We start from the raw sequence: 27,804 nt of genomic DNA on the forward strand, positions 1-27,804 counted from the left end.
GAAGTAAGAAGCTAACAGTGGCCACAGGTATCGGCAGGGGCGGCTGCAGAAGAGCTGGGCCCTGACACTGCTGGTTGGCCTGGTTTCTGCCAAACACACACCTGTCAGGAACATTGTCCTTTGTCTCTGTGTTCAAGGTCAAACTGGATGCTTTAAACATCCCAGTTTGGGAGCTCAGTGCTGGTATATTGCCAACACGTGTCTCAAACTAGAGAGAACACGGGCACGGAAAGACCTCCTGGCTCCCAGGCCAGATCGTGGCCCCGGTGTGCACTGCAGCTTCAACTGGTCTTGTCCTTGTCATCACGTGCAATCACACGTTCCCCTGATCATGTACCAGTGGGCCTCCTGCACTGGCCTCCGAGCTCCCTGAGAGCGAGAACCGTAACCAGTCCGCTCCACATTGTAACCCTGGCATCCAGCACCACGGCTCGGCACATGGTGGGCATGTCGTCAATACTTGACCTAATGGGTCAGCTAATGCGGTACCACTGTGCTTCAGAAATAAGGACTGGCAACTCGGGGTGACGGAAGAATACTTTGCCCAGGATGAAATTTGGAAAGATGTTCAAAGGGGAAAGAATGCAACCTGGAATTTGTGCAACCACTGAAATGTCTCTATATGTCAGAATGGCAAGTAAGCAAGAGGCCAGGAGAGAGGCCATGCCCACACTTCCACAGGCCTCTCCATAAATCACACCAGCCCCCTGTGGTCAGTTCAGTCACGGGGCGGGCAGCACCCAGAGGACAGGGATCTACTGGCTGAGGGTGTGCGCAGGGCTGCTGGTGCCGACCCCCCGCCCTGTGGAGCCCTGATGCCGCAGCATTTCCAAGCTGCAGGGCTTTGCTTGCTGGCAGTCTGCAGTCCCCCTGGGGGAGAGGGGGACTCATACCTGGGTCGGTGTTGACGACAACTTTGCTCTGAATAAGCTCTGACGGGGAGAAGCCAATCTCCGACAGCCAAGGCCTGAGATCCACATAAGCGTCTTCGAGTTGTTGGAGCACGTAGAGGAGGAACTCAGATGCTTCTTCACCCTTGCTCTGTACCAGGTCCAGAATTTTGCGAACCTGGTGGCAGCGTAAGCAAGAGGGGGTGAGCTAGTGCTTGGGGAGTCCTGCCACCGCACAGGCCCACACTAGGGCTCCAAGCTCTTACTACGTCCTCGAACTTGGCTGTCCACCCAGAGGTGTGAGATACTACCTATGAAGGCCTGGAATCTGGGAAAGGGACCCACCTTAAGAAGAAATTAAACAATACAGCTCTAAAAAGCTGGAAGGTGGGGGATCCCTGGGTGGCTCAATGGTTAAGCGCCTGCCTTTGGCCCAGGGTGTGATTCTGGAAACCCAGGATCGAGTCCCACATCAGGCCCCACGCATGGAGCCTGCCTCTCCCTCTGCCTGTGTCTCTGCCTCTCTCTCTCTCTCTGTGTGTCTCTCATGAATAAATAAAATCTTTAAAAAAAAAATAAAAAGCTGGGAGGCTTCCATGAACTTAAAAGTACAAAGTCAGACTCACAAACCAGAGCTATGTCCACCCCTGTTAAGCTAACACTGCTGCTGGCCAGGAATGAGCGGTGCTGGGACAAAGTAGCTGCATAGGGGAAAGACTATCCACTGGAAAAAGGACAGTCTCTTCAATAAATGGCACTGGGAAAATTGGACAGCCATGTGCAGAATGAAACTAGACCATTCTCTTACACCACACACAAAGATAAACTCAAAATGGATGAAAGATCTAAGTGTGAGACAAAAATCCATCAAAATCGTACAGAACACAGGCAACACCCTTTTTGACATTGGCCAAGCAACTTCTTTCAAGATACATCCATGAAGGCAAGGGAAACAAAAAGCAAAAATGAATTATTGGGACTTAATCAAGATAAAAAGCTTCTGCACAGCAAAAGAAAAGTCAGCAAAACTAAAGACAACCTACAGAATGGGAGAAGATATTTGCAAATGACATATCAGGTGAAGGGCTAGTTTCCAAGATCTATAAACAACTTATTAAACTCAACAGCAAAGAAACAGACAATCCAATCATGAAATGGGCAAAAGACATGAACAGAAATTTCACCAAAGAAGACACAGACATGGCCAACATGCACATGAGAAAATGCTCCGCATCACTTGCCATCAGGGAAATACAAATCAAAACCACAATGAGATACCACCTCACACCAGTGGGAATGGGGAAAATTAACAAAGCAGGAAACCACAAATGTTGGAGAGGATGCGGAGAAAGGGGAACCCTCTTGCCCTGTTGGTGGGAATGTGAACTGGTGCAGCCACTCTGGAGAACTGTGCAGAGATTCCTCAAAGAGTTAAAAATAGAGCTACCCTATGACCCAGCAATTGCACTGCTGGGGATTTACCCCAAAGATACAGATGCAGTGAAATGGCAGGACACCTGCACCCTGATGTTTATTTATAGGAGAAATGTCCACAATAGCCAAACTGTGGAAGGAGCCTCGGTGTCCATCGACAGATGAATGGATAAAGAAGATGTGGTCTATATACACAATGGAATATTCCTCAGCCATTAGAAACGACAAATACCCACCATTTGCTTCGATGTGGATGGAACTGGAGGGTATTACGCTGAGGGAAGTAGGTCAATCGGAGAAGGACCAACATTGTATGGTCTCCTTCATTCAGGGAATATAAAAAATAGTGAAAGGGAATAAAGGGGAAAGGAGAGAAAATGAGTGGGAAGTATCAGTGAGGGTGATAGAACATGAGAGACTCCTAACTCTGGGAAACGAACAAGGGGTAGTGGAAGGGGGGGTGGGGAGGGGGTTGGGGTGACTGGGTGATGGGCATTGAGGGGGACACTTGATGAGATGAGCCCTGGGTGTTATGCTATATGTTGGCAAATCGAACTCCAACAAAAAATATACAATAAAAAAAGTAGCTGCATAAGCAGAATGGGGTAGGTGCTGGGCCACAGAGCCAAGGGCTGACATATACCCGTATGTAAGCTATACCCTAAAAAAGCTTTCTTGTATTATTAAAAATGCAGGAGGGGGGAATTACACAAGTCAGCTACTGTGCTTTCCCCCCAAAACCCTCTGGTCTCCCCGGAGCCTGGCAGGAGCACCTTGCAAACAAGTTCTATCACTCCTCCAACCAAGAATTTTGGGTCTTGCCAATTCTATTTTTCAGGACATGACACAAAGCTAAAAGGGAACTAAGGGCTGTTTAGACTTCCCACAGTGAGGGGCGCCGCCTGGGTGGCTCAGTCAGTTAAGCAACTGCCTTCAGCTCAGGTCATGATCTCAGGGTTCTGGAATGGAGCAGGGATCTGCTTCTCCCTCTGCCTCTGCTTCCCCTTCTCCCTCTGCCCGTGCTCACTCACTGTCCCTCTCTCTCTCTCACATAAATGAGGGGAGTGTGGAAAAGTCTTCGCTGTAGACCAGGCTGGGATGTGTTTGTTCCCAAACCAGAGGCAAGGCCATTCTCAAGAGTCTTACCCAGCAGTGAGCGGCTCTCTGGAGTTCAGAGGCGCTGAATGAACATCACTCGCTAGTGTTTGATGGTCGTTACCTTTTTCCCTCCTCCTAATAGAAAGTGGATTGAAAACAACAGGCTTTGGAAGCCATACGTGCCCCAAGCAGACAGGAGAGGTGAGAGGAGTCTGCTCCCCACACCAACTCAGAAATATGGAACTGTATAATAAGCTGGTAGCTCAAGTGTTTCTGCTCTGTAAGTGACCCCAACGGGAAATCCCGCCAACGTGCTAAATGCCCAGAGGTCCTTCCCTCAGGTCCCCCGAGAAGCCCCTTCTGGCTACCGAGACATGCAGGCCGCCAATGGCAGCCCCTGTCACCAGTACCTTGTCGGGCTGCGTGGGGCAGGCACCCACGATCTCCGCATCTTCGGAAGAGAAGTAGTCATTCTCCAGCAAGTTGTCCACCAGACACTGGGTGTTGCGGATGTGAGTGACCAGAAGTTCCCGGTTGATTTTCAGCAATTTAATGTGGGAGTGAGACTCTGATGGGATTATCCCCATCTCACCGTGACTCTGCTTTTCCATGGCTAAAGGAACGAGGGACTGCTTTGCCCACATTCATCTTTGGCTACATGTATCTTCCTGGCAGGAGGCGATCAGGATCCAGGGCACCCACCTCTCTCTCAGTGCCGCCCCTAAAGAGACCAACGAAATCACAGTGAAGCAAAAGTCATGGGAAAGATGCTTCCCCTCCTCTTTGGTCCTGGAAACTTACTTCAAGCAGGAGGAGTCCTGCTTAAGATGCTGATCTGAGGGGCACCTGGGTGGCTCAGCACGTGACTCTTGACTTGGGCTCAGGTCATGATCTCGCAATCTTGAGATTGAGCCCCCCTTCACGTTCTGTGATTACAGTGGAATCTGCTTAAGATTTTCTCTCTCTCTCTCTGCCTCTGCCCCTCCCCTGGCTCTCACACAGTCTCTTCTCTCTAAAAAAAAATGATAATAATTAAAAATAAATTTTAAAAAAAAGATGGTGATCTGAGATACATTAAAGAAAAAAATCATAATTGAATTGCTTCCGCTTGTGGGTTACATGCCTAGGGAGGGTGACCAGAGGTAGACACCCTTTTGTTTTGTTTTGTTTTGTTTTTAAAGATTTTATTTATTTATTCATGACAGACACAGAGAGGGAGGGGGGCAGAGACACACGCAGAGGGAGAGGCAGGCTCCATGCAGGGAGCCTGACGTGGGACTCGACCGTGGGGCTCCAGGATCAGGCCCTGGGCCGAAGGCAGGTGCTTAACTGCTGAGCCACCCAGGGATCCCCTAGACACCCTTTTGTATAGCAAAACGTCTTTATTATCTCTTAAATAATAATAATTTTTAAAAGTGTGCCTCAATCCCAGCCTGGGATAGAGATGGGAAGGTATATTATTTTTCATAAAAAGGAATTGGGAGCACCATGGTTGGCTGAGGGTTGGGGAGTTGCTGAGAGAGAGGGTCTGAGCGCAAAATGGCCTGAGGAGGAAGATAGCCAGCATGAAGTCACCTGTGTTAGCCAGAGCCCAGGAACCTGGGAACAGGGACGTTTCCATCACTTTTGCCCATTCTGGGCTGTGCCGTAGTCCTCCTGCAGCCCTGCTCCAGCTATCCTCACACTTCTAGCAAAGTCTGCCATATACCAAGCACTCTGGGGCATGAAGGAGGAATAACAACCACGTCTGGAGTGAAGCAGGACAGACGGAGGGCAGCAGACAAGGTGACATGGACTTCCAAGTGGCAGATGACCAGGAAAAGCCATCTTCCTGGAAACCTTGAAAACCTTGTGCATCTGCTGAGCTTCCATCTGGGTACAAACAGGGACCCAAGCCATTTTATTTGGGTATTAAAAACTAATCTGGGTTCATCTGAGTGACCCCCACATTGCACTGATTTCCTTTCTTATACCATAAGATCCTTCGGCCACTTCTCCACTCATCCTTGTGTATATAAAGTGGGTCATTATCTTGGAAGTAGAAAGGCCTTAAACTGGCCACTTAGTCCCTCCTTGAGGTAGGAAAACTCACATATCCCAGAGAGATCATTTTTATACTTTTTTGTTGAGCCCTGCCACCCCCAAAATGACTTGTAAACACTGTCACTGTCATTACTGGATCTCTTACAAGCCCACATCTGTAAACGTTCAAGTCCAGCAGTTCTTGATTTTACCCCCCAAGTCACACAAGTCTCCTGGTCCTTTACACATATCCATTTTTCCTTCTTTTTATGTCAATTTGCTAAACACTGCAAGCCTTACAGAGATTTCTCAGTGGGACCCACACAATAACTTTCCTTTTATAACCTGAGTGACTGAGCAAGAGAATAGTACAATTTAACATTCTAAGTAGCGGGAGGGCAAGACATCCTTAGCAAAAAGAACTTTCATGGGTGGAAATGACTGGTTAGTTAACTACCATACTAGACGTATGCTTGCCTCTTAGATGTTAATTCAGCCTTTTCCACTGTGGTCAATCATATGACCTATTTTAGGATCCACAGCATTTGAAAAAATGGTTCCCTGAAGGGATACCGGTAGATAATATTAAATTTAAATTAGGGGAAGGGGCAGTCCAGGTAGCGCAGTGGTTTAAAGCCACCTGCAGCTCAGGGCGTGATCCTGGAGACCCGGGATAGGGTCCCACGTCGGGTTCCTTGCATGGAGCCTGCTCTCCCTCTGCCTCTCTCTCTGTGTGTGTGTGTGTGTGTGTGTGTGTGTGTGTGTGTCTGTCTGTCTGTCTCAATAAATAAATAAAATCTTTAAAAAAAATAAATACATTAGGGGAAAATGATACCGTTTTAAGTTTCCAGCATTATTCTCTGAAGTAAATCAGAATATTTTAAAACAACTTTCTCTTCTGAAATCTTTAATTTCCAATATTTTTCTGGAATCTGCAAAATTAAAAAAAAAGACAAGTTTCTTTGAAAATACCATTGTAATGAATGGTGAATAAATTAATGAAATTGATGATGGGGTAGTTTTAAATCCAGAACTCTAGGATGCTGGAGTACTCTCTGTATCTTCTTCCTTCATGACAATGTTTTCTAAATGTCATTTGGGCAACATATTCATTTATATTATTTTTTGGCCACAATTGAGTCCCACCTGTACTTTATTTGCTTAGCTTTGTGCTTTAGATTGATTTTGTTTTGTTTTGTTTTGTTTTTCATTTGTTTTAGTTCTAGTATAGTTAACACAGTGTTATGTTAGTTTCAGGTGGACACTACAGTGATTCAATACTTCCATATGTTACATCACAGCAAGTGTACTCCCTATTCCCCATAAGTTGACTATTTTAAAACTCAGATTAATTTTTATAAAGATTTTATTTATTTAACAGAGAGAGCAAAAGCAGGGGGAGCAGCAGACAGAGGGAGAAGGAGAAGCAGGCTCCCTGCTGAGCAGAGACCCTGATGTGGGATCATAACCTGAGCCAAAGGCAGGCACTTAACTGACAGAGCCACCCAGGTGCCCCAAATTTTAAAGGAAATTTTATATCACCATTATAAATGAAAACCAGCACTTTCAATAAATAGGAAATAACACAAAAATAAATTCTCCGGAAATAAAACCATGCTATTGTATTCCACCTCAACAGGGCTGCCTGGAAACATCTGAGGTCTGGGGCCTGCTTGCTTGTAGAAGCATTTGAGGGTGTTAAAGACATAGCACAAAACTGAGACTTTCTTTGCACTAATCCTTAATCTAAGAGAACTGGAAAGGGAACTGCTTGCTTATTTCATGAGTGTTTTGCAGGCATGGCTGCTGGGCTGGAACAAGGCTAGGAAGGGTGTTCGTTTCACCTGTTCAAACCTCATCCATGTCCATCTACACTGAGGGCTCCGTGTTACTCACAGCTCTTGTCTCTTCTGAGCCTGAAATTCCCACAATACCAGTGATTTCTCCCCTCAGCCTGCCCACAGCGACCCTGCTTATCTTAAAGATATCTCCACCTTTTGCTATCAAAGGCAGAAACTTCAGCCTCTTGATTTATGGCCACCTAAGGAAAGCAACAAATGCCATGTCAGCCAGCTAGCAAGGAGGCTGTTGTTCTATAATTTCCAAAGCCCCGGTTTGAGATTTAATCATATTTGTGGAATTAGCTCAATCCAGCGGGAACTTGAGGTATGGCTGGTGGAAGAGGAAACAAAAAAAGTTGAACCTGCCTGGTAAACATGATCCAAGGGAAGACCAAATCTATACCCTGGGGCACCATAGATAAATCCACATCATGGGCATCTGGTTACCAAAATACCGAACAGAGCCAGAGATCTCCTAGGCCTGACAGGGGATCCATCATGGTCTTTACCCAGTAAAAGATGGGTCTGCCTAGTGAAGATGGTCAAGGTGTCACGTTCAGGCAAACAGAAGACCAAGGCTGGATCAGGGTCAGGTTTGGTGAGCTGGACCTGTTCCAGTGGCTGGGGTTCACCTGGAGCCATAGTATTGGAAAAGACTGAAGGCAGATATCCTGGTGAGGCAAGTCCAGCAAACAACCAAAAGAACCATTAAGCCAATGGAGATGGCCAGAAAATAAGACTCATCACAGAACAAAAGAGGAAGATGAAGTAGACAAATGAAGCAGAAAAGGTCAGAGGTGGGCTGGTCTGCCACCAAAAGCCATCTCTTGAGACAAAGAAAGTTGAGGTAGAGCCTGTTGATGGGGAGGGAGCCCCTTGGGAGCTGAGGGGGTTAGATGGCACCTCCATCCCCTCCTCTTCTTCCTGGGTTTGTAATCTGCCCTCACAGACGTTTAGTCCCCAGGTAACAGAATCCCAGCATCAATCCACCACCTTAGGCTACTTACAGAGATCTGTGCCCAGGTCCCATCTTGCAATTTGAACTTCTGAACTAAATATAAAGTCTGTAGAGTCTCCATAAAAGGCGCAGGGAAGCTTCTCTGAAGAAAACAAAGCAAGTACTGGGGGAGGGCAGGCAATCAAAGGAAAACAGAAATAGAGACAGAAGAGAGAAACTCTCTATGTTGAATAGAAATAAAATATAATGTGTAATCTAAGATTTTCTAGTAGCCACAAAGTAAAAAGAAATTAATTTTCATAATGTTCTGTTTAACCCAATATATTAAATTTCTTATTTCAATATAGAATTAATGAAACATCTTACATTCATTTTTTTTCATACTAAGGCTCTGAATTCCAGTGTGCACTTTACACTTACAGCACTTCTCAATTTGGGCCAGCCACACATCAAGTGCTCAACAGCGACGGTGGCCAGTGGCTACTGTGCTGAATGGTGTAGCTCTAGAGCAGCCACCACTGTGGCTACCACTACCCATGGTAGAAGGGCATTGGAGCTCCTGCCCTGTCCCCCCTCCATCTAAAATACTGAGGCCAGGAATGACTCTGAATTGGCTCTTCAGGTTAGTTTCTCAGAAAGTCAGTGAGGCAGGTAGTTAAAAAGGTGAGATCACTGACAGTTTTGTGAACTCAGAAAGGAAATAAGTAGGGGACCCACTGGTTTTATAGTTGGTGTACAATTCCTTTCAACTGTCGATAACAGATTTACAGCTTTTCACGCTCGAAAAGATTAAAAATAAGAACTATTTTTTGTCAAGGCATTTTTGTCAAAAATGCTATTGATAGTATCATGAGACAGAGACTTCCGTCCGCCATGGGTAGGGATGCATCCTGGTGGAGACCATCTGGGAACCCATTTAACAGTATGTATCTATCAAGAGCCTGTGAAAAGTTCAATTTAGTAACTTCCCATTCTAGAAATTTGCTTTCTGGAAAGATTCAGAGGTTCTGACAATTTTGTTTTTTTAAACAGATTTCATCTGCTTCTAGCTGTGATATAGTAGTTTCTGACTCTCACAGAGGCCAACAACAAGTCACCAGTGTTGTTTAAGAGTCTATTATATACCATACCTATACACACACACATATACGTATACACACATGCATTTTCAAAAGTCATCAATCTGTACACTTATAATCTGTGAATGTTATTGTATGAAATTATATCAACAATGAAGGTGATTTTTTAAAGGCAAGATACATTTCCAGGTAATAAAAACTGAGAGATTTTATTGTCAGCCTAGCTGCAATATTTTAAAATAAATACTAAAGAGTTTCTCAGGTAGAAGAAAAATGATCCCAAGACAAAAACAAAATGAGAGGAATGTAAAGTTTTACGTGAGTAAATAGAAATGTGTATTGACTGAACAAAACAATATTAACATCTTGTGGAGTCTAAAATATACATAGAGTTAACATGTATAATAGCAATAACACAAAAGGTGGAGGGGAATAAATGTAATTAAAGTGTTCTAAAGTCAAAGCACTTTCAGGTACTAGGCAAGACTGTGACTTTGTTTTATTCTGTTTGTTTTTTTAAGTATGCCCAACATGGGACTTGAACCCATGACCCCGAAATTAAGAGCCATACGCTCCAGTGACTGAGCCAGCTGGTTGCCCTAGTATTACTTTTAGACAGTAATAATTTAAAGATTCAGATTATTATCTTTAAGACTCTCACTAAAATGTAGACAATAGAAGGAAGAAATGGAATAATAAATACACTTAATTCTAAAAGAAGACAGGGAGATTCAAAGGTGAAAGAACAGCCAAGACAAATAGAAACCAGACAGCAGATATAAATCCAAATGTATTAGTAATTCCATTACATGTAAATTGCTAAATACACTAATTATAAAACAGTTTGTCGGACTTGATAGAAAAAAACTACATGCTGCTTAAAGAAACACATCTTAAATAAAATGGAGTTCCATTCATTCATTTCCTCAAACAGGAAAAGAAAGGAGATACACCCTTATCAAAAAAAAAAAGCTGGGGCGACTATAGTCAGATTACAGAATTTAAGGGAAGAAAAGTTACTGGAGATAGAAAAGCATTTCGTAATGATAAAATGATCAATTCTAAAAGATGATACAAATGTGTTAATTTTTATGCGCCTAGCAACATTTTCAAAATAATAAAGCAAAAATTGACAGTCATAAAAGAACTAGACAAATCTACAGTCACAATGGAGGACTTTAGGGGATCCCCGGGTGGTGCAGCGGTTTGGCGCCTGCCTTTGGCCCAGGGCTTGATCCTGGAGACCCGAGATCGAATCCCACGTCGGGCTCCCGGTGCATGGAGCCTGCTTCTCCCTCTGCCTGTGTCTCTGCCTCTCTCTCTCTCTCTCTCTCTCTCTCTCTGTAACTATCATAAATAAATAAAAATTAAAAAAAAACAATGGAGGACTTTAATACATGCCTCAGAGTAACTGAAAGAACAAAAAGAGGACAAATTAGCAAACGGTCAGAATATGGAGAATCTGAACAGAGTAACAAGGCTCCTCACTGACATCTATAGAGCACACACCCAACAGCAACAGAATGCTTAGCATTTTAAGTGCACGTGTAATATTAGTCAAAACAGACTTAAAGCAAGTTCTTTACACATTTTCAAAAAGATTTTACTTATTTGAGAGAGAGAAAATGAGCAGGAACAGACGGAGGGGCAGAAGAAGCAGGAGAGGGAGCCTGATGCGGCTGGCTCAATGCTGGGACGTTGGACTCATGATCCGCGTGGAAGGCAGACGCTTAACTGATTGAGCCACCCAGGTGCCCTGCAAATTCTTAACACATTTTAAAGAACTGAAATCATCCAGAGTATATTCTCTGACCATAGTGGAATCAAGCTAGAAATCAAAGATAAAAAGATGCCTAGAAAATCCCCAAACCAACTGGTCAAAGAAGAAACAGAAATAGAAAATAGTTTGAACCATATAATAATGAAAATACAACATAGCAGCATTTGTGAAATACAATTATAGAAGCCATAGAAATTTATTTACATGCATACATTAGAAAAGAAAAACAGGGGTGCCTGGGGGGCTCAATCAGTGAGTGAAATGTCCAACTCTTGATTTCAGCTCAGGTCATGATCTCAGGGTTGTGAGATTGAGCCCTGCATCTGCTTAGGATCCTCTCTCTCCTTCTACCTCTACCTCCCCCCACACACACTCTGTTCTCTCTCTCTTTCAAAACAAAAACAAAAATTCTCTCAGTGAAGTGGGTTTAGAGGGACCGTACATCAACATAATAAAGGCCATATATCAAAAACCCACAAAGAACATCATACTCCACAATACAAAACTGAGAGCTTCTCCTCTAAGATCAGGAATTTATTTAAAACAAGCAGTAGATGAGAGCAAGCACATGGTCGGTGCAGGTCCCCACGCTCTCTGGCTGCCACCACCCTCTCCTTTACTGGGCAGCAGCCAGGAAAAGCCAGAGGGGAAGTAGGTCTCTAGTAGCATGAAGCCACACCTTCCAGAGAGTGCTACTACAAGGCAGCCTTATTGCAAAACCGTCAGCAGTGGTGCCCTCCCAGCTGAAGAGCACAGGGGAGGTGAGCAGGCCTGCTGGAGAGCTGAGACCTCAGGCCCATTCATTTTTTCGTTTGCCTTCCTCATGCATAAAGGCCATGTACCCCCGCCCTCAGGGGGCTCACAGACAAGAGAGGCAAAGCATCAACAGAAACCTAGCAGGCCACCAAACGCAAGGAAAACACGGTAAGAGAAGAATGCAGGGAGCAAAGCAAAGACTTCTCCCCAAGGTGACCTTGGAACCCCAGGATGAAGGGAGGTCCGTGTGAGCCAGGAGTCTGGGGATGGCAGTTGAGGCCTGGGCGGGAGGGGGGGGGGTGTTGGTGGGTGGGCAGGGTGCTTAGCGGGGCCCTGCAGCTGGCCCACTGTCAGGATGCATGAGATGAGGTCACAGGGACACATAGGGGAAAGGATCCGCTTAGAAAGGAGCCCCACTGGGGATCCCTGGGTGGCTCAGTGGTTTAGCGCCTGCCTTTGGCCCAGGGCATGATTCTGGGGTCCTGGGATCGAGTCTCAGGATGGAGTCCCAGGATCCAGTCCCACATCGGGCTCCCCACATGGAGCCTACATCTCCCTCTGCCTGTGTCTCTGCCTCTGTGTGTCTTTCATGAATAAATAAATAAAGGAGCCCCACCTAGACAGGGTGACTGGGACTCCAGCCCCTCCCCCCCCAAGTCCTGGGATCTTGGGAAGGCCCTTCCCCCACACTCAGTTTCACTTTCTAAAGAGGGATTTTGCCTAGTGCTGTTGCTTTCTTCCTTCTCTACTATCCCAAGGGACCCTGAAAGTTAATGCGCATTCTTTGCAACTGAGATGCTAAGATAAAAAACACTTTATAAAGACATTCATCTCCACAGATGTTCCTTTTTATGTTTTAATAACTTTCCCCAAGTATAAAAGCAATTTAGCTGCTCACTGTGGAAACTTTGGGGAATGCAAAAAGTAAAAAGAGAAAAAGAAAGGAAAAGAAAATTAAAGAAAAAGCCAAATCACCTACACCACTGTTAACATTCTGGAGTATTCCCTTTCTGCTTTTCTCTATGTGCAGTTATGCCTACACCGCTCTTTTGCTTGCTTGCATCACACTATATACATCTGCTGTAACTTGCCCAGTATCTTGTGTGTCTGTGTAACCACCAAAGCCCTCACTTGAGCGGCAGAAGCTGGTTCCTGAAAGATGCTCTACTTACCGGGTTTTTATTTCATAAAGAAAAAATAGGAGCTACCTGCCTCTCTTTGCTCTTTTAAAGCCTCGTAACTGAGAAATTCCACATGCCAAATTGGAGGACCAAAGATGACGTCCAGGGGTAACACCTTCCCAGCCTGGGCCTGCCTGCCCGAACCACCGCAGCAAACCCAGACGCCCCTATCTGCGGGGGCCAGTCGCAGGACAACATGCTACCAGCAATAGGACCCATGGAAAGGCCACAGGGGACCCAGTAGGGGAGGGACACTGGAAAGACTCCAGGATGCCAGCCTCCTGCGTCCTTCTCCAGAGGCCAGGTGTCAAACCCTGTGCTGCATGGTGGCCCCACTGAGCAAGCCCTTTACTAGGGGCCCAGCATCCAGCTAATGCTTTCCACTCCCTCTGAGAGCTACAGTGACGTAGGGGCCAGGTGTGGTCCCTGGAGCCAGCCAGGCTGAGGGGCCCACCACTCATTAGCAAGTGAGCCAGCCTCTCTGGACCTCAGTTTCTTTTTTTCTTTCTTTCTTTTTTTTAATATTTTATTTATTTATTCATGAGAGACACACACACACAGAGGCAGAGACACAGGCAGAGGGAGAAGCAGGCTCCCTGCGGGGAGCCCCATGCGGGACTCGATCCCAGGACCCTGGGATCACACCTTGAGCTGAAGGCAGGTGCTCAACCACTGAGCCGCCCAGGCTCCCCAAGGGCCTCAGTTTCATCACAGGGGCAGTCCCTGCCTCAAAGTGCTGCTGCAAGGACTGAGTTAATATTCAAAGTGCCTAGACCAGGCACTGAGTAAATACTAGTAATTATCACCTGATTTAATCTTCTCTATTATCTCACTCGATTCTTAGGACAACCCTAAGCGGCAGAGGAATTGATAACGCCAACTTAGAAATCAGAAAACGGAGGTCCACGAGGTTAGCCATCAGACAGATGCACAGAACAAAAGATTCCAAGCGTGGGGGAGCACATCAAATGGGAAATGAGGCAGCTCCCCCCAGGCCTCCATCAGTCCTGCTGGGGACAAGTGACCCGGAGAGGGCTTAGAGCTCCTGTCCCTTCGGAGTTTGAACGTGAGCCACACTGAGTCCCAATAACCCCCACCCAGCACACGAGGGCTCAGCCAAGGCTGAGGACACAGTCTCCTCAGCCACCCAGGGGTGCCATCCCTTATCCCGTGGATCTTTTTAATAAGATTATAAAGAGGGACATCTGGGTGGCTCAGCGGTTAAGCACCTGCCTTCAGCTCAGAGTGTGATCCCGGGGTCCTGGGATCCAGTCCCACATTGGGCTCCACGCAGGGAGCCTGCTTCTCTCTCTGCCTGTATCTCTGTCTCTCAGTGTGTGTCTCTCTCATGAATAAATAAATAAAATCTTTTTAAAAAATTCTTTTAAAAAAATAAGATTATACAGATATAATAAGTTTTAGAATAAACCTCTATGAACAGAGAAGGCCTCAGTGTTTTCTGTGAGTGAGACAGTGAGTTAGATGCTAGCAAACTCGTTCATTCAGCAGCAGCTTTGCTCTGTGCAGAATCATCCAGCAAAGCCGGGGTGCAGGGGCCACCCTGCCCAGAGTATAACTATGAATGTCGACACCTAGGATGAGTAGACAGGATCTGGTTTCCACCCCAACTGACACAGCCTAGATCAAGAACAGAAACCTCAAGAAAAATCATTTCCCATCAGCTACGCTGGCCTCAGGATTTCACTCTTTTCCCGGGAATCATCACTCATCCTGGGCCTGAATGATATGGATTTCAGAAAAAATGACACAGCTTTCCACAAATTGGTGTTGCAATGCCAGATAAGATTCCTAACAGATCTGAGGCCTAGTCCTTCAAACGTTCTTTAACAGTGGGACAGATGCTGACTTAGCATTACAACCCAGAGTGTTTTCAACAGGGAGCTCTGTGGAGCCAGGCCACTCGACAAGCATTTCTACTGTGGCAAGTGTCCACTTGGAATCTGGAAACCAAACAAACACGCAAAACCAAAGCCAGCTTTGCCAGCATCCAGGTGCTATGGAATCTGGCCAGGGCTGTGCGCCTCTGCACCTACCCTGACCCCTTCGCCACCTGCCACCGCCCTCCCCTGTCCCCCTGCTGCCAAGTTCTGTTCATTTCTCGAAATGTGAGTTCTCCAACAAGTTGCTGCTCTCTGGAAACTTGGAGGCTGGAGGGAAAAAAAAGGTCAATGGTTTTATACCTAGAGAGGATCGGCATATGGGATATGACTTAATTGACCATAGGACAGTTTCACAGACTTTCCTCCTGCTTCCTTGAAAAACAACACAGTGAGAGAAGTAGGAGGCCCGTTAAATAGTTTTGGACTCGTGGGGCACCTGGCTGCTCAGTGGGCAGAGCATTTGGCTCTTGATCTAAGGGTTGTGAGTTTAAGCCCCATGTTGGGTGTAGAGGTTACTTAAAAATAAAATCTTTAAGAAACAAACTAATGGTTTGGACTCTCTTCCTAGATACCAGGAAGGGTTACACTTCCATACCCACCTGGGTCACTTGCTTTCACTCATGAAATGTGAACAGAAGTGGAGGGAATTACTCCGAGTAGGAAGCTTTCTGCCTCAGTGCAACGGAAATCAGCGTGCAACTTCCTCTGGCACTTGGACCAGCTCCTGCAAGAAGGTGGCTGTTCCATCTGCCCAGGCCCACAAATCACGGCAGCGAGGACTGCCTCCTGCCAGACTGTGATGGGCAGGGTATGAGCAAGACACACACCTCTGTTGTTTGAGCTGTTGAGATTTTGGGATTATCTGTAACCTAGGCCAGAAGGACAGATACCATGCTTTTGGACAAGAAAAGCATTCATGTGTTGGGAAACTGAGGCCCAGAGGGGTGAAGTGAGATGTCGCAGGCCAGACAGCTGGCTGGAGGGGGAGCAGGATGCACACCACAGCCCTCACCCTTCCTTCACAAGACAGCAGTTCCTTTCGGACACAACCCCATGGCATTAAAGGACCACCCTTAGTTAAAGATAAGCCACTACAATTTTTTTTCCAATACCATAAAATTGACCCTACTGATCAAGAGTTAAAATAAAACACCATTCTCTGCCTACCTCTGACTTACAGTCCTCTATTAAAAAATAAGACTAAGGTATCAAAAAGGAAGAAAGGCACACAAGAAGGTCAAGCATACTCTTGATTTGGACTGAGGTGACTACTTGCTGTGGTCCCACATCCTGTCCTTCACCCAGCTACCTGCCCCACGCCAGAACTGCACCTTAGTCCAGGCCACTGTCACCACTACTGCCAGTCAGGATGGTCTGGTATGAACCATCTCAGTGATGAAAAAGAATGTGACAGGGCAGCCCAGGTGGCTCAGCAGTTTAGCACCGCCTTCGGCCCAGGGCCTGACCCTGGAGACCGGGGATCGAGTCCCAGGTCGGGCTCCCTGCATGGGGCCTGCTTCTCCCTCTGCCTGTGTCTCTGCCTCTCTCTCTCTCTCTCTCCCCCTCTCTGTGTTTTTCATGAATAAATAAGAAATCTAAAGAAAAAAAACATGACAGAGCTATCTGTACTGACACAGAAAGATCTTCTAGACATAGCGTCACTTGAAAAATGCAAGTTGCAGGAAGAAATACGGGCAGGTTACATAAATGTTATACCCTATATCGCCTGGACTAGGAGTACACAAAATACTATATATTTTCTCCAAGCGTACATCTATAAACATAAATGCAAAGAAAATATCTGGAAGAAGACACATTCTGTGAGAATAGAGATCACTTCTGGGCAGGGAAGGGGGGCACCAGGATCGTGTAGTACTTTCATTTGTAATGTTTTAACATTTCAGAAAAAGATTATAAACTTGTATAATTTAAAGTTACTTTAGAGCCTTTTACATTGTTTTTAAGATTTATTTATTTGAGAGAGAGAGAGAGAGAAAGAGAGAAAGAGAGAGAATGTGAGGGTCATATCTGCATTCTCCTCAAGGAAATTTCTCTTCTCTTGAATAAGATTCATTTTGGTGAATAGGATCCACAGCCTCCTCAGACCAGTTCTAAAATGATGAAGGTAATTATACTGTGTTTGTTGACTTGAACCAAATGGGTATTCACGGCGCCCAACAGCAAGTGGGTGGACTAACCCATCCCAACAGCAATCTCACAGAAAGCGAATGCCCAGCAATTTGCTACACAGTATGGGCAGAGCTGTGCAGAGAATACACCCAGTGGGTCAACTCAAGTTGGCTCCCACTTTCCCTGCTGTACAATCCACAAAAAAACACTAGCTCAATTATGCTCCCAGGCTTCTGACATTACATAAACACAAGCCGCCGTTCTTTAATGGGTCTACACAGATTGATCTCTCTCTCTCTTTCATGGGTTTCCTGTTGTTCTTTTTTTTTTTTTTTTTTTAAGATTTTATTTATTTATTCATGAGAGACACAGAAAGAGGCCGAGACACAGGCAGAGGGAGAAGCAGGCTCCCTGCAGGGAGCCCGATGTGGGACTTGATCCCAGGACCCCAGGATCACGCCCTGAGCCCACGGCAGATGCTCAACCACTGAACCACCCAGGTGCCCCTCAAAGAGAAACCTCAATGTTTCTTCTTATATGCCCAGGCATCCCTGTTATCATTTTTATTCACTTGCCTTATTTTGTTTTCAAATTCATATCCTGGAAAACAAGCTCACTCCAGTATGCCTCTGTCACACCAGGAAACTACCAGTTCCCCCTAGAGAAAATTTAGCAGATGGATGAGGCTACAATTATTATTGGAAGCTTTTGAGCTCCATTAACACTCATTTAAAGTATCTGAAAGCCCTTAATCCCTCAGCATTTCAAAGCAGATACAGAAGTCTCCCATAATCTCCCTCGCCTTCCTCCCTCCCGCCTCTCCCCTCCCCCTTCCATCTATCTCTTTGCTATCTTCCCTTCTTGTGAAAGCGCCACAGGACTCCAGACACAGACACTGCCACCCTCCCTACAAAGGAAGGAATGCAGCCCCAGCTGATGTCATCACTCAGGATGGGTGGACACTGATGGAATGCAGACGTCCCGTCACACTGCTGGGGCCTTCTGGGAAGTCAAATGTCTGCCTCCACATCCTTCAGAGTCAGGCCTTCTGGTCCAGAAACCCTGGGTAGAGGGCACCTGGGTGGCTCAGTGGTCAAGCGTCTGCCTTTGGCTCAGGTCATGGTCTTGGGGTCCTGGGATCAAGTCCCACACTGGGCTCCCTGCATGGAGCCTGCTTCTCCCTCTGCCTGTGTCTCTGCCTCTGTGTGTTCTGTGAATAATAAATAAAAACTTTTAAAAAAGAAAAGAAACTCTGCATAGAATGCATGCAGAGCCAGCCCTTCCCTTCTCTGCTGGAACCATGGACTTCCAGAGTGGAACAGAATGTTGTTCAATGCCCTCATTTTAGAGGTGAGGAAACTGAGGCCCTGGGCCAAGTGGATCAAACAGAACCAGAACCCAGGTCTCCCAGCACCCAGGCAAATGCTTCTTTCGTATTTAAAATACCTGCTTGTGTGGCAGGACCACATCTCCCCACCCAGCAGGGGCTGAGCCTGTTGGAATGGGGGAGGTGGGACCCCCTCACCCTGTTCCTGGGCTCCACCCCTCTCTCCCCACCGGGAACTCCCTCAGTACTTTATTCCCATTTCTCACAGAGGATGGGGAACTTCAGCTTTTTCTTTCCTGACTTCTCCCTTCACATTGACAGTGGCAATGAACGGCCGACACTCTGAAACCAGCTTACCTGATTCCAATCACTAACTGTGCGATTAGGACAAATGACATCATGCCTCCCCCTGCGCTTTGGTGTTAAAATGTAGATAAGAACAGAACCTAGCTCCTAAGGCTGCTGAGGGTTCACTGAGTGAATATACACACAGTGTTTAGAACAGCACTGGTCTTGACTTATCCTGGTCAAGAAGGGAGACTGGGCTAGGACTTCAGTCTGGCCCATCCTGGAGGCCCAGCATTTGACTGCGGGGCATGGGGTCTCTCGGGTTAGTCACCGTATCTCTAGATAGAGGACGCAGCTAAAAAACTGCTGAATGAATGAATCTGGCACATGCACTTTTATAGCAGGTGCTTCATTAACGTGCATTGAACGTTAATCCCAGAGTTCACACACTCACTTGCTAATAAGTTTATTAGTGGGTACAGTCAGATTTGCAGGCACCAGTACTTTCTACTGCTCAAAGGCATTTGTATTAGCTGCTGTCTTAAAAAGTTCAACCAGAACTCATGCCTTCCAGGGCACTGTCTATATACGCTCTCGGCACAAAATCACTTATGCTTTGTGACAATGCCTGCCAGGAGGCCTTATGAGACTGATGTGCAATTAATTGTTGCCAGACATTTTTCTGGTGTTATCCAGGCTTTGAAAAACAAAGTTCCAAAAACACCCTGCTTGCTATTCATCTCTGAGGGGCCAGCGAATAGAAATATCTCAAAACAGAAGACAACAGAGGCCTGAATAGGAGACCCAGATCTGGAACTTGGTAAGTGGATTTATGTACTCAGGGAAGAAAGTGCTCCAGAAGCGTCAGATCCAGAAGCCCCACGACATCTGGAGATGACATTTAGAACCAGCAGAGAAAGTGTCTGGGGCTTCTCAAAGGAAAGGCACTCCATAGGAACAGAATATATTAGTCACCTCAAGAGGCTGAAGTTGAAACTTGGCCTTGAGTAAATAAACACTGCTGATTGCTTGCCAAAACACTTAGCTGGAGACTTTTATTCACCCCACTTGATGCAGCCACAAGTCAGAACCGCCTGAGACACAAATCTACCCCGGAGCTTGGCCACGGGGTATCTGGGATGTACTAGGGTGGCCCTGAAGGGTGCTGAGGGGTTAAGAGGATGCAAAGTACCCCAAGAGGCAGCAACACTCTGGGCCTGAGCCCTCCAGAGTTCTCACCCAGTGCGTCCTACCTGAGGGAACAGGCCCACCCACCGGCCCAAATACACATGACCTGCATGGCCTCTCATTCTGTGACCTCATCACAGGAGTACGGAGAAAGGGGGCAGTACGGATCCGGTCCTCCAGCCCCTGCCCCCAAAGCAAGCCGGCATGCCGTGGTGAGGTCTCAGCCTCTTATATGATTAGGAGGCTTTTTCTGTGACCTGAAAGCTCTAAAAAAGACTTTTTTTTCCCAAAACCCTGTGTCTTTTAAGTGTATGCACTCCCCAGGTGATGAACAGTGTGGAGAAAGCACATCTTTCAGGGCTTTTGGGGAAGAGCCACAGGGAGAGCAGACTAGCATGAAGAACTGTCCGATGCCCCTTCCCTTGGCCGGGGTGGCAGGGGCGGGGGGACGGGATTCCCAGCAGCTATATCTGCAGACCCTGATGCTCTGACACCCACACTTCCAACCTGCCTCTGCGCTTCGGGGCCTTTTGTTCCTGTTTCCAAGGAGCCAGGAAGGTACTGGAATCCACCCACATCCATCCACTGAGGCTCCTGCTGAAGGATGCTCGTGCCTAGGAGGCCCACACGCATTTACACATCTGCCCCACAGAACCACAGAGCCGGTGCTCGGATTCCTGGTCCTGCCAGCTTTTACTTTATTCTGAGCTTCAGTTGGTTCATCTAGAAATTGACGATAATTTCTGCCTTCAGAATTGTCTCACACAATAAGGTTTATAAAGCTTAACAAAGGGATCCCTGGGTGGCGCAGCGGTTTGGCGCCTGCCTTCGACCCAGGGCGCGATCCTGGAGACCCGGGATCGAATCCCATGTCGGGCTCTCGGTGCATGGAGCTTGCTTCTCCCTCTGCCTGTGTCTCTGCCTCTCTCTCTCTCTCTCTCTCTGTGTGACTATCATAAATAAATAAAAATTAAAAAAAAATAAAGCTTAACAAATAGGAACTGTTAATTACTTTTTTTTTTTTGTAGATTACTAACAGGTGGGGGAGGGAGGATCTCCTCAAGGCCTCCCAATACCTTTTTGTTGTTGTTTTATTTACTTATTTGAGAGAGAATGATCAGAATGAGGGGCAGAGGAGAAGCAGACTCCCCACTGATCATGGAGCCTGACACAGGGCTCGATCTCAGGACCCAGGGATCATGACCCAAGCCGAAGGCAGACACTTAACCGAATGAGCCACCCAAGCACCGCCCCCCCCCCCACCCCGCCATTGCCTTTTAGAATAAAATTGCAAATCTTTTCCAGCCCAGGAGGCTCTGCTTGGCCTGAGTTTGGTTCATTCTTCAGCTCTCTCTGCACGTTCCCCCACACAGCCGGCTCATTCCCGCCTCTGAGCCTTCAACCTGCTGTTCCCTGTGTCTGGCAGGCTCTGGGTCTTTTTCGTCCCAAGTCCTAGCTGAAAAGGCTCATTCTTGGAAAGGCATACCCCAGTCTTCCCTAATCCTAGTACAGCTCTGGTACTCGATTGATCTCATGACATCCTACCGTTTTCCCTTGCAACACTTAGCACAGAACTATGTATTTGTGCGGTACATCCCTTCCTCCTCCGGTAGCCTGCAAACTCCATCTGGCCAGGTGCTGAGACTGTTTCATTTATTCCCAGATCCCAAATATTTTAATAGGCTGGCACTAGCCAGGTCTTCTGATAATACTTGTTGAATAAATACGCTGAAGAACCGAAGCCCCAGTGAGCCAGGAGGAACGGGGAGCTACAAATAGCTTCCTAACAGCCCTCAACACCAGGCTGGGGAGCCAGCAGAGCGCTTCACACCCAGGGGAAAGCCAGAAAAACAATTGCCACCTCATTATCTGAAAGGCGAGAGCATCCACAGTTCACTCAGTGGAGAATTTGCTTATCTGGGCCCAAGTTTCACTGGCTCAGGCCTCTCGGGAGATTGCCAGATCCTCCAAAGAGGCAAAAGCTGCTGAGGTGTCCAGAAGAGAGAAGATGAGTAGGAAATTAAAAAAAAAAAAAAAAAAAGGCAAGCTACTTGGAACAGGCCTGGAACTTTGGGGTGGGAGGGGAATGTTCTTGTGTCCTCTTGCCTGAACCACATCTGGAACTTCCAGGCCTGGTTTCTGTCTCCCCAGGTATCATACACACCTGTCCGGGGGAAGGTAGGTTTTATTACACCCAGGCTCGCAATCTCAGTGCACCGAGATGACGTTTTTCTCAAAATAAACATCATAACCCATTCTGGTAACAGTCATCAATGTGAGTATCAGGGCTCCCCCAACCCCACCACACCCATCACCACCCACTAGTTCAGCCAGTGGAAGCCACAGTCGAGATCTAAAAGCTGCAAATCTGGGGTGGGGGAGGAGTCTTACTTTCACTTCATAACCAGACAGTTGTTTGGAAGCTGGGGCCCTGCGTCCAGAAACAGAGCCCTTCCAAGAGCATAATCACATCTGCCGGCCAATTACAGAAGGCGGGTGTGGAAACAAGGAGGAGGTGAGCAGAGGGAGGGGTGCTCCTGGAGCTCTGGTTCAGTGGGGTCTGCTGCAAATCCTGGGTGCAGCATTGACTCTCTGTTGCCTTCGAGCTAGTTATTTCATCTCACTAAGCCTTAGTCATCTCATCTGTAAAATGGGGGAAATGATAACTAGCGCAGAGGGCTATTGGCTCAGGGCTGTGCAAAGTAAATCGATGTACCTGTTTGCTTTTATTTAGGGTCCACCGATCAGATGCATCATCATCTCATCAGGCCTCAAATCAATCCTTCCACATAGGTAGGTAGAGTTATCCCCATTTTACAGATATAAACACTGAGGCTCATGAGTGTCAGACACCTTATCCAAAGCCACACAGCTGGGAGAGGGCGAGACCAGCACTCCAACCCAAGCAATCTTCAGCAGCAGCATCGGAGCAATTACCATTTCCTGAAAGCCAGGGGGTGTGCTAAGCACTTTCCATCAATTACCTCACCAAATACTCAAAACCGCTCTGTAAAGAAGAATGCTTTTAAGTATTTGACAAAGGAGGACGCAGGGTCCGAGAGGTTAAGTATCTTGGCTGAGGTCACACAGTTAAGGAACCAAGCAGGGGCCTGAGCTCAGTTCTGACCCCAAAACTATAGTCTCCTCCATTTTCGTCCTGCCTGTCTGTATTTGTTACTGATCTCCTACCTCAACTCAAAACCGTTCACATGCCTGAATTCATATTAAAAGTAAAACACTCCCTTGATAAATGGGGTGGGTCCCTGAGTGCCTCCATCCCAAAGAAAGAGCCCACTGTCATGAACTATATGAAGTAAGGGTATCCCCAAAGAAAAGCCTACCTTTCCACCAAGTTCCTTCTAGAAGGTTTAGTTTGGGGTCATAGGTAGCAACTGGGGGATGCACACAGAAAGTTCTTAGTCATGAGACTTTGATTTTTTCAAAATTAGAACAGCACAAATATTTTTTCAAGTAAATCATCATCTGCTCACAGCTCTTGCCATGGAAGGATTTTCCCTAGCAATGCACGACTGTCCTACCCGGTTGCATGTGGCTCTGAAAATACCTACAAATCCTCACAACTATTTACTGCCTCTTCCCTGCCTGGTGATGAAGACACGGAAAGAGGGCAACTACCAACATCCTGAAACAAACAGAATGTGGTGAGTTTTCATGTTTTATTAAAATATCAACCTACTAGGGATGTCTGGGTGGCTTAGTCGGTTAAGGGCCTGACTCTTGATATCAGCTGAGGCTTTGATCTTGGAGTTGTGAGTTCAAGCCCCATGCTGGGCTCCACAATGGGCATGGAGCCTACAAAAAAATAAATAAAAAACAAAACAAAATAAAATAAAATACCTACTAAAACCTGGTGCTTAATCTGGTGCTCACTTTGCAATTCCCTGGGCCCTTATGATAATTTAGGACCTATTTATCAGTCCTTTAAACTATAGTTTTCTTTTTTTTTTATTTTTATTTATTTATGATAGTCACACAGAGAGAGAGAGAGAGAGGCAGAGACACAGGCAGAGGGAGAAGCAGGCTCCATGCACCGGGAGCCCGACGTGGGATTCGATCCCGGGTCTCCAGGATCGCGCCCTGGGCCAAAGGCAGGCGTCAAACCGCTGCGCCACCCAGGGATCCCTATAGTTTTCTATAATTTAGAGGAAAAGGACTACTCAGCCAAAGTCCTAAGTGGCACCACTGAGCCACCCAGGTGCCCCGAGCATCTGCCTTTGGCTCAGGGTGTGATCCTGGAGTCCCGGGATCAAGTCCCATATCAGGCTCCCTGCGGGGAGCCTGCTTCCCCCTTTGCCTATGTCTCTGCCTCTCTCTGAGTCTCTCATGAGTAAATAAATCTTTAAAAAAAAAACCATAAATCAATTGAATGGCAGTGTCTACTCACTTCTTATATAAAAGGCAAGTTTGGAAAAAATGCTTGCCCTCAATGAGCATTTGATGCACCAAAGGCTTTTCCTCCGAACAAGTTCAGACTTGTGGATGGATGAAAGGAGGCCCTTTGTGTGGCACACAACTGACTTTGCCCGGACAATAAAAGAAAACAGGACTTCCAGAAACATGCAAAATATCTACAGCTTCTGCATGACAAAAATTCAGCACAAGTACAAATTTTAGCTTCTCTAATTTCATCTTGCCTAAAATCCTCCCCAAAAAGAGAATGGTAAAATAAACCAGTAACTTAAACCTCAAACCCTAGGTTTAGGTCTCAGGTTTTGAAGAAATATTGAACTCTTCTCTTCAGATAAAAAGAAGAATTTGAAAAAAAAAAAAAAAGAAGAAGAATTTGATATCCTCGTGTAAGTAAAAATCAGTGATTGCACATATACCATAAAACACTGATCTTCTTTTTTACATGACATCACTGTTTATGTTACTAATATCTAAACAGTGTTGCTGTTACTGTAAGTGATCCAGATCGTCACTGACAAACACAACAGGTTTCTGGGTGACAGGTTCATCTGGGATGTTGGCATGACAATTGTAGGATCTGAATCCCCCTTCCTCAAATTCCTGACTGTTCTTGGTCATTGAAGAACGGTTCATTGTCCCTAGGCCAAGAGTCAGAGGCAAAACAGGAGCAGCCCAGGTGTTGTGTGGGGACGCTGCCAACAGGAGAGCCACATGTGTGTGCCCACATCAATCCTGAGACCCTATAAACAGCCCAGTTTTCTTGGAAGCCCATTTTTTATATATGTGGCAGTGGGGTGGAGATGTCTCAAGATTAAGGACTGCTTTCTTTTATCAAGAAATTCATTCCCCAGGGCACTTGCGTGGCTCAGATAGTTACACATCTGCCTTCAGCTCAGGTCATGATCTAGGGGTCCTGGGATAGAGCCCTGTGTCTGGCTCCCGGCTCAGCTGGGAGTCTGCTTCTCCTTTTTCCCTCTGCCTCTCTCCCCTGCTTGTGCGTTCTCTCTTTCTCTGTCTCAAATGAATAAATTAAAAATCCTTTTAAAAAAATAAAAAAAAATGCATTCCCATCATTCAGAGTGAGCCATATTCCAGAGCCATCAACTAGCCCTGGGGGCAGGAGGTAGGAGGAACTGGAGGCCGGAATGTCTAGACCTCAAAGCACCCAGAGGCTCAAGGGGCAGGAGAAGAGCTGGGTTACGGAGTATTGAGGGAGACAATTTTGGACAACCCCCATCCACCCCCACATCATGTCTGTACTAAGAAAATTGTCAGACACAAATAACCACCACTCACAGTGCACCTGCCATGTGCCACCTGCCCTGCCAGGCACACGTTATCTCATTTAACTATATTAAGCCCAGGACAGTTAGCATTTCTAGTCCCAGTTTTCAGGTGACTTATCTATGGTCACATATCACAGAAGTGAGAGAATCTGAATTTGGGTCCAGGTTTGATGGGACTCCAAACCTCTGAACTTCTTTCCCCACAAAAATTAAATGTACTCTTCTTAAAACCTTTGAGAGTCCTTTCTTCTACCTCTTGGCTGTTGTTTGTTTCAAATCCAGCTTTTTTTTTTTTTTTTTTTTTCTTTATCTGCCCTGCACATGTGGTAGAAGTCTGTGTCTTGTGCAATGTCCCTGCTTCTAGGTTCGTAGCTACTTGCCCCCAGCGTCTCCCCCAGGGTGAAGAGGGGTCCCTCCTGTGAAATCTGCCCCTCTCAGATATTCGCAGTCGAGGTACCCTTGGCTGGATAGGGCCTAAGCCGGATGGGGGCTTTTAGCAAGGGGGACAAACCCAACCCTGTGGCAAGCACAGCCGGCCTCACCCTTAAAGCAGATCACCCACAAGTGTCAAGGCCTCGAGTTTACTGATTTCCCCCAACTTATTTCAAATGCAACAATGGAGCCATTTTCCAGAAGGCAGAACCAAGCGGGGGTCATAAGGCAGCCCGAGTTTTCACAGCGGTGCCAAAGGCCGTACGAATAGGTGAGGTTCTGAACCCGCAAGTCCCATTCCCCTCGGGGCCTGCCGCCCCGGGGCCGCGCAGCGCTCGGCCCGCCCGCCCGCCCGCCTTCCCTTCCCAACCCTGGGCATCACCTGGGGAATTTAAACGCAATTGAGGCCTGGGTCCCCCCCACCCTCCCCCGGACTCTGATGTAAGACCGGGGCCTTCTAAGCTGCCGGGAGGATTTAGAAAATTCCCCGATTCCCCAAGGATCGATGATCCCGCAGACACTGAAGTTCATCCGTCTGAACTTTTTCTGCATTTCTCCTCCCGGTTCCACCCGGAGCTCTGCCCGGGGAGCTTCGCGCTGCGCCCACAAACCCGCCCCCTCCTCTCTGCGCTCCTCGCTCGCGGCGCCCAGGCCCCTGGGAAACCTCTTCCCGGTGCGAACCACCGCGCGTCGCTGAAACTTACTTGGGTTCGTCCCGTGCAGACCTCGATGCAGCTGAGACCCAGAGCGAGACCCGGAGCGCGGAGACCCCCGGAGCGCGGAGACCCTCGGGGCGCGGAGACCCCCCCCCGGAGCGCGGAGACCCCCCCCGGGAGCGCGGAGACCCCCCCCCCCAAGCGCGGAGACCCGGGAGCGCGGAGACCCTGGGAGCGCGGAGACCGCCCCCCAAGCGCCGAGACCTCGGAGCGCGGAGACAACACCCCCCCCCCCCCCCCGCCAAGCGCAGAGACCCGGGAGCGCGGAGACCCGCCCCCAAGCGCGGAGACCCCCAGAGCGTGGAGACCCCCCCGGGAGCGCGGAGACCTCGGAGCGCAGAGACACCCCCCAAGCGCGGAGACCTCGGAGCGCGGAGACACCCCCCCCAAGCGCAAAGACCGGGAGCGCGGAGAACCCCCCCCAAGCGCGGAGACCCCCGGAGCGTGGAGACCCCCCCGGGAGCGCGGAGACCCCCCCAAGCGCGGAGACCTCGGAGCGCGGAGACCCCCCCCCCAAGCGCGTTGACCCGGGGAGCTCGCGGCGCGGGCGGCGGCGGCGGGAGGCTTGGGGCGGGAGCGGCTGGGCCCCGGCCCGGAACGGGAACTGGCCGGGAGGGCACCGGCGGCCGCGCCCACGCGCCTTAGCTGGCGCTGCGGAGGGGGAGGCGGTGCCAGGCGGTCGAGGCGGGGTCTGCGCTTGGGCCGGGCTGGCGGGAGGTGGGGAGACGCGGGGCGCGGAGAGGGGCGGGGGCGCGAGGGCCGCTGCGCGCGGGGCCGGCTGAGCCCGCGGGAGAGCACGCTCGGAGCGACGCGCTCGGGAACGGTCCTCGCCAGGCGGGCCGCGGCGGCCGAGAGCCCGGGCCAGGCCTCTGCAAAGCACCCCCAGGGGGCACCCGGGTGGCTCAGCGGTCGAGTGGCCGTCGGCTCGGGTCCGGACGCCGGGGTCCCGGGATCGAGTCCCGCGTCGGGCTCCCTGCGAGGGGCCTGCTTGTCCCTCCGCCTGGGTCTCTGCCCCCTCTGTCTGTCTCTCCTGAATAGATAAATAAAATCTTTAAAAATTTTAAAA

General features: G+C 47.9%; 1 protein-coding gene and 1 long non-coding RNA gene across 9 annotated transcripts in view; one reads left to right on the forward strand and one right to left on the reverse strand.

The window, feature by feature from the left end:
* NOD1 (nucleotide binding oligomerization domain containing 1) overlaps positions 1 to 26,864 on the reverse strand; it is a 62,933-nt gene extending 36,069 nt beyond the window's left edge. For 5 of the 8 annotated variants that reach the window (XR_005369648.1, XR_005369647.1, XM_038557228.1 and 2 more), the window contains exons 1-4: positions 26,727 to 26,864; positions 4,224 to 4,434; positions 3,833 to 4,143; positions 894 to 1,068 (exon numbers count right to left, since the gene is read on the reverse strand). Coding sequence is in view for 6 of the 8 variants with exons in the window: in XM_038557228.1 (XP_038413156.1) it covers positions 894 to 1,068; positions 3,833 to 4,066 (409 nt within the window). In the remaining 2 variants the exon portion in view is untranslated. Of the gene's footprint in view, positions 1 to 893; positions 1,069 to 3,832; positions 4,144 to 4,223; positions 4,435 to 6,279; positions 6,377 to 26,726 lie in introns of all 8 variants that reach the window. The other 3 variants (XM_038557225.1, XM_038557227.1, XM_038557226.1) reach the window with 3 other exon arrangements.
* On the forward strand, positions 11,758 to 14,478 carry LOC119867309. The gene is made up of 2 exons (XR_005369649.1): positions 11,758 to 12,026; positions 13,884 to 14,478. It is a non-coding gene; the product is annotated as an uncharacterized LOC119867309 (long non-coding RNA).
* Positions 26,865 to 27,804: the final 940 nt, after the last annotated feature.

Source organism: Canis lupus, chromosome 14 (assembly GCF_011100685.1).
Source record: "Canis lupus familiaris isolate Mischka breed German Shepherd chromosome 14, alternate assembly UU_Cfam_GSD_1.0, whole genome shotgun sequence".
Classification (NCBI taxonomy): domain Eukaryota; kingdom Metazoa; phylum Chordata; class Mammalia; order Carnivora; family Canidae; genus Canis; species Canis lupus.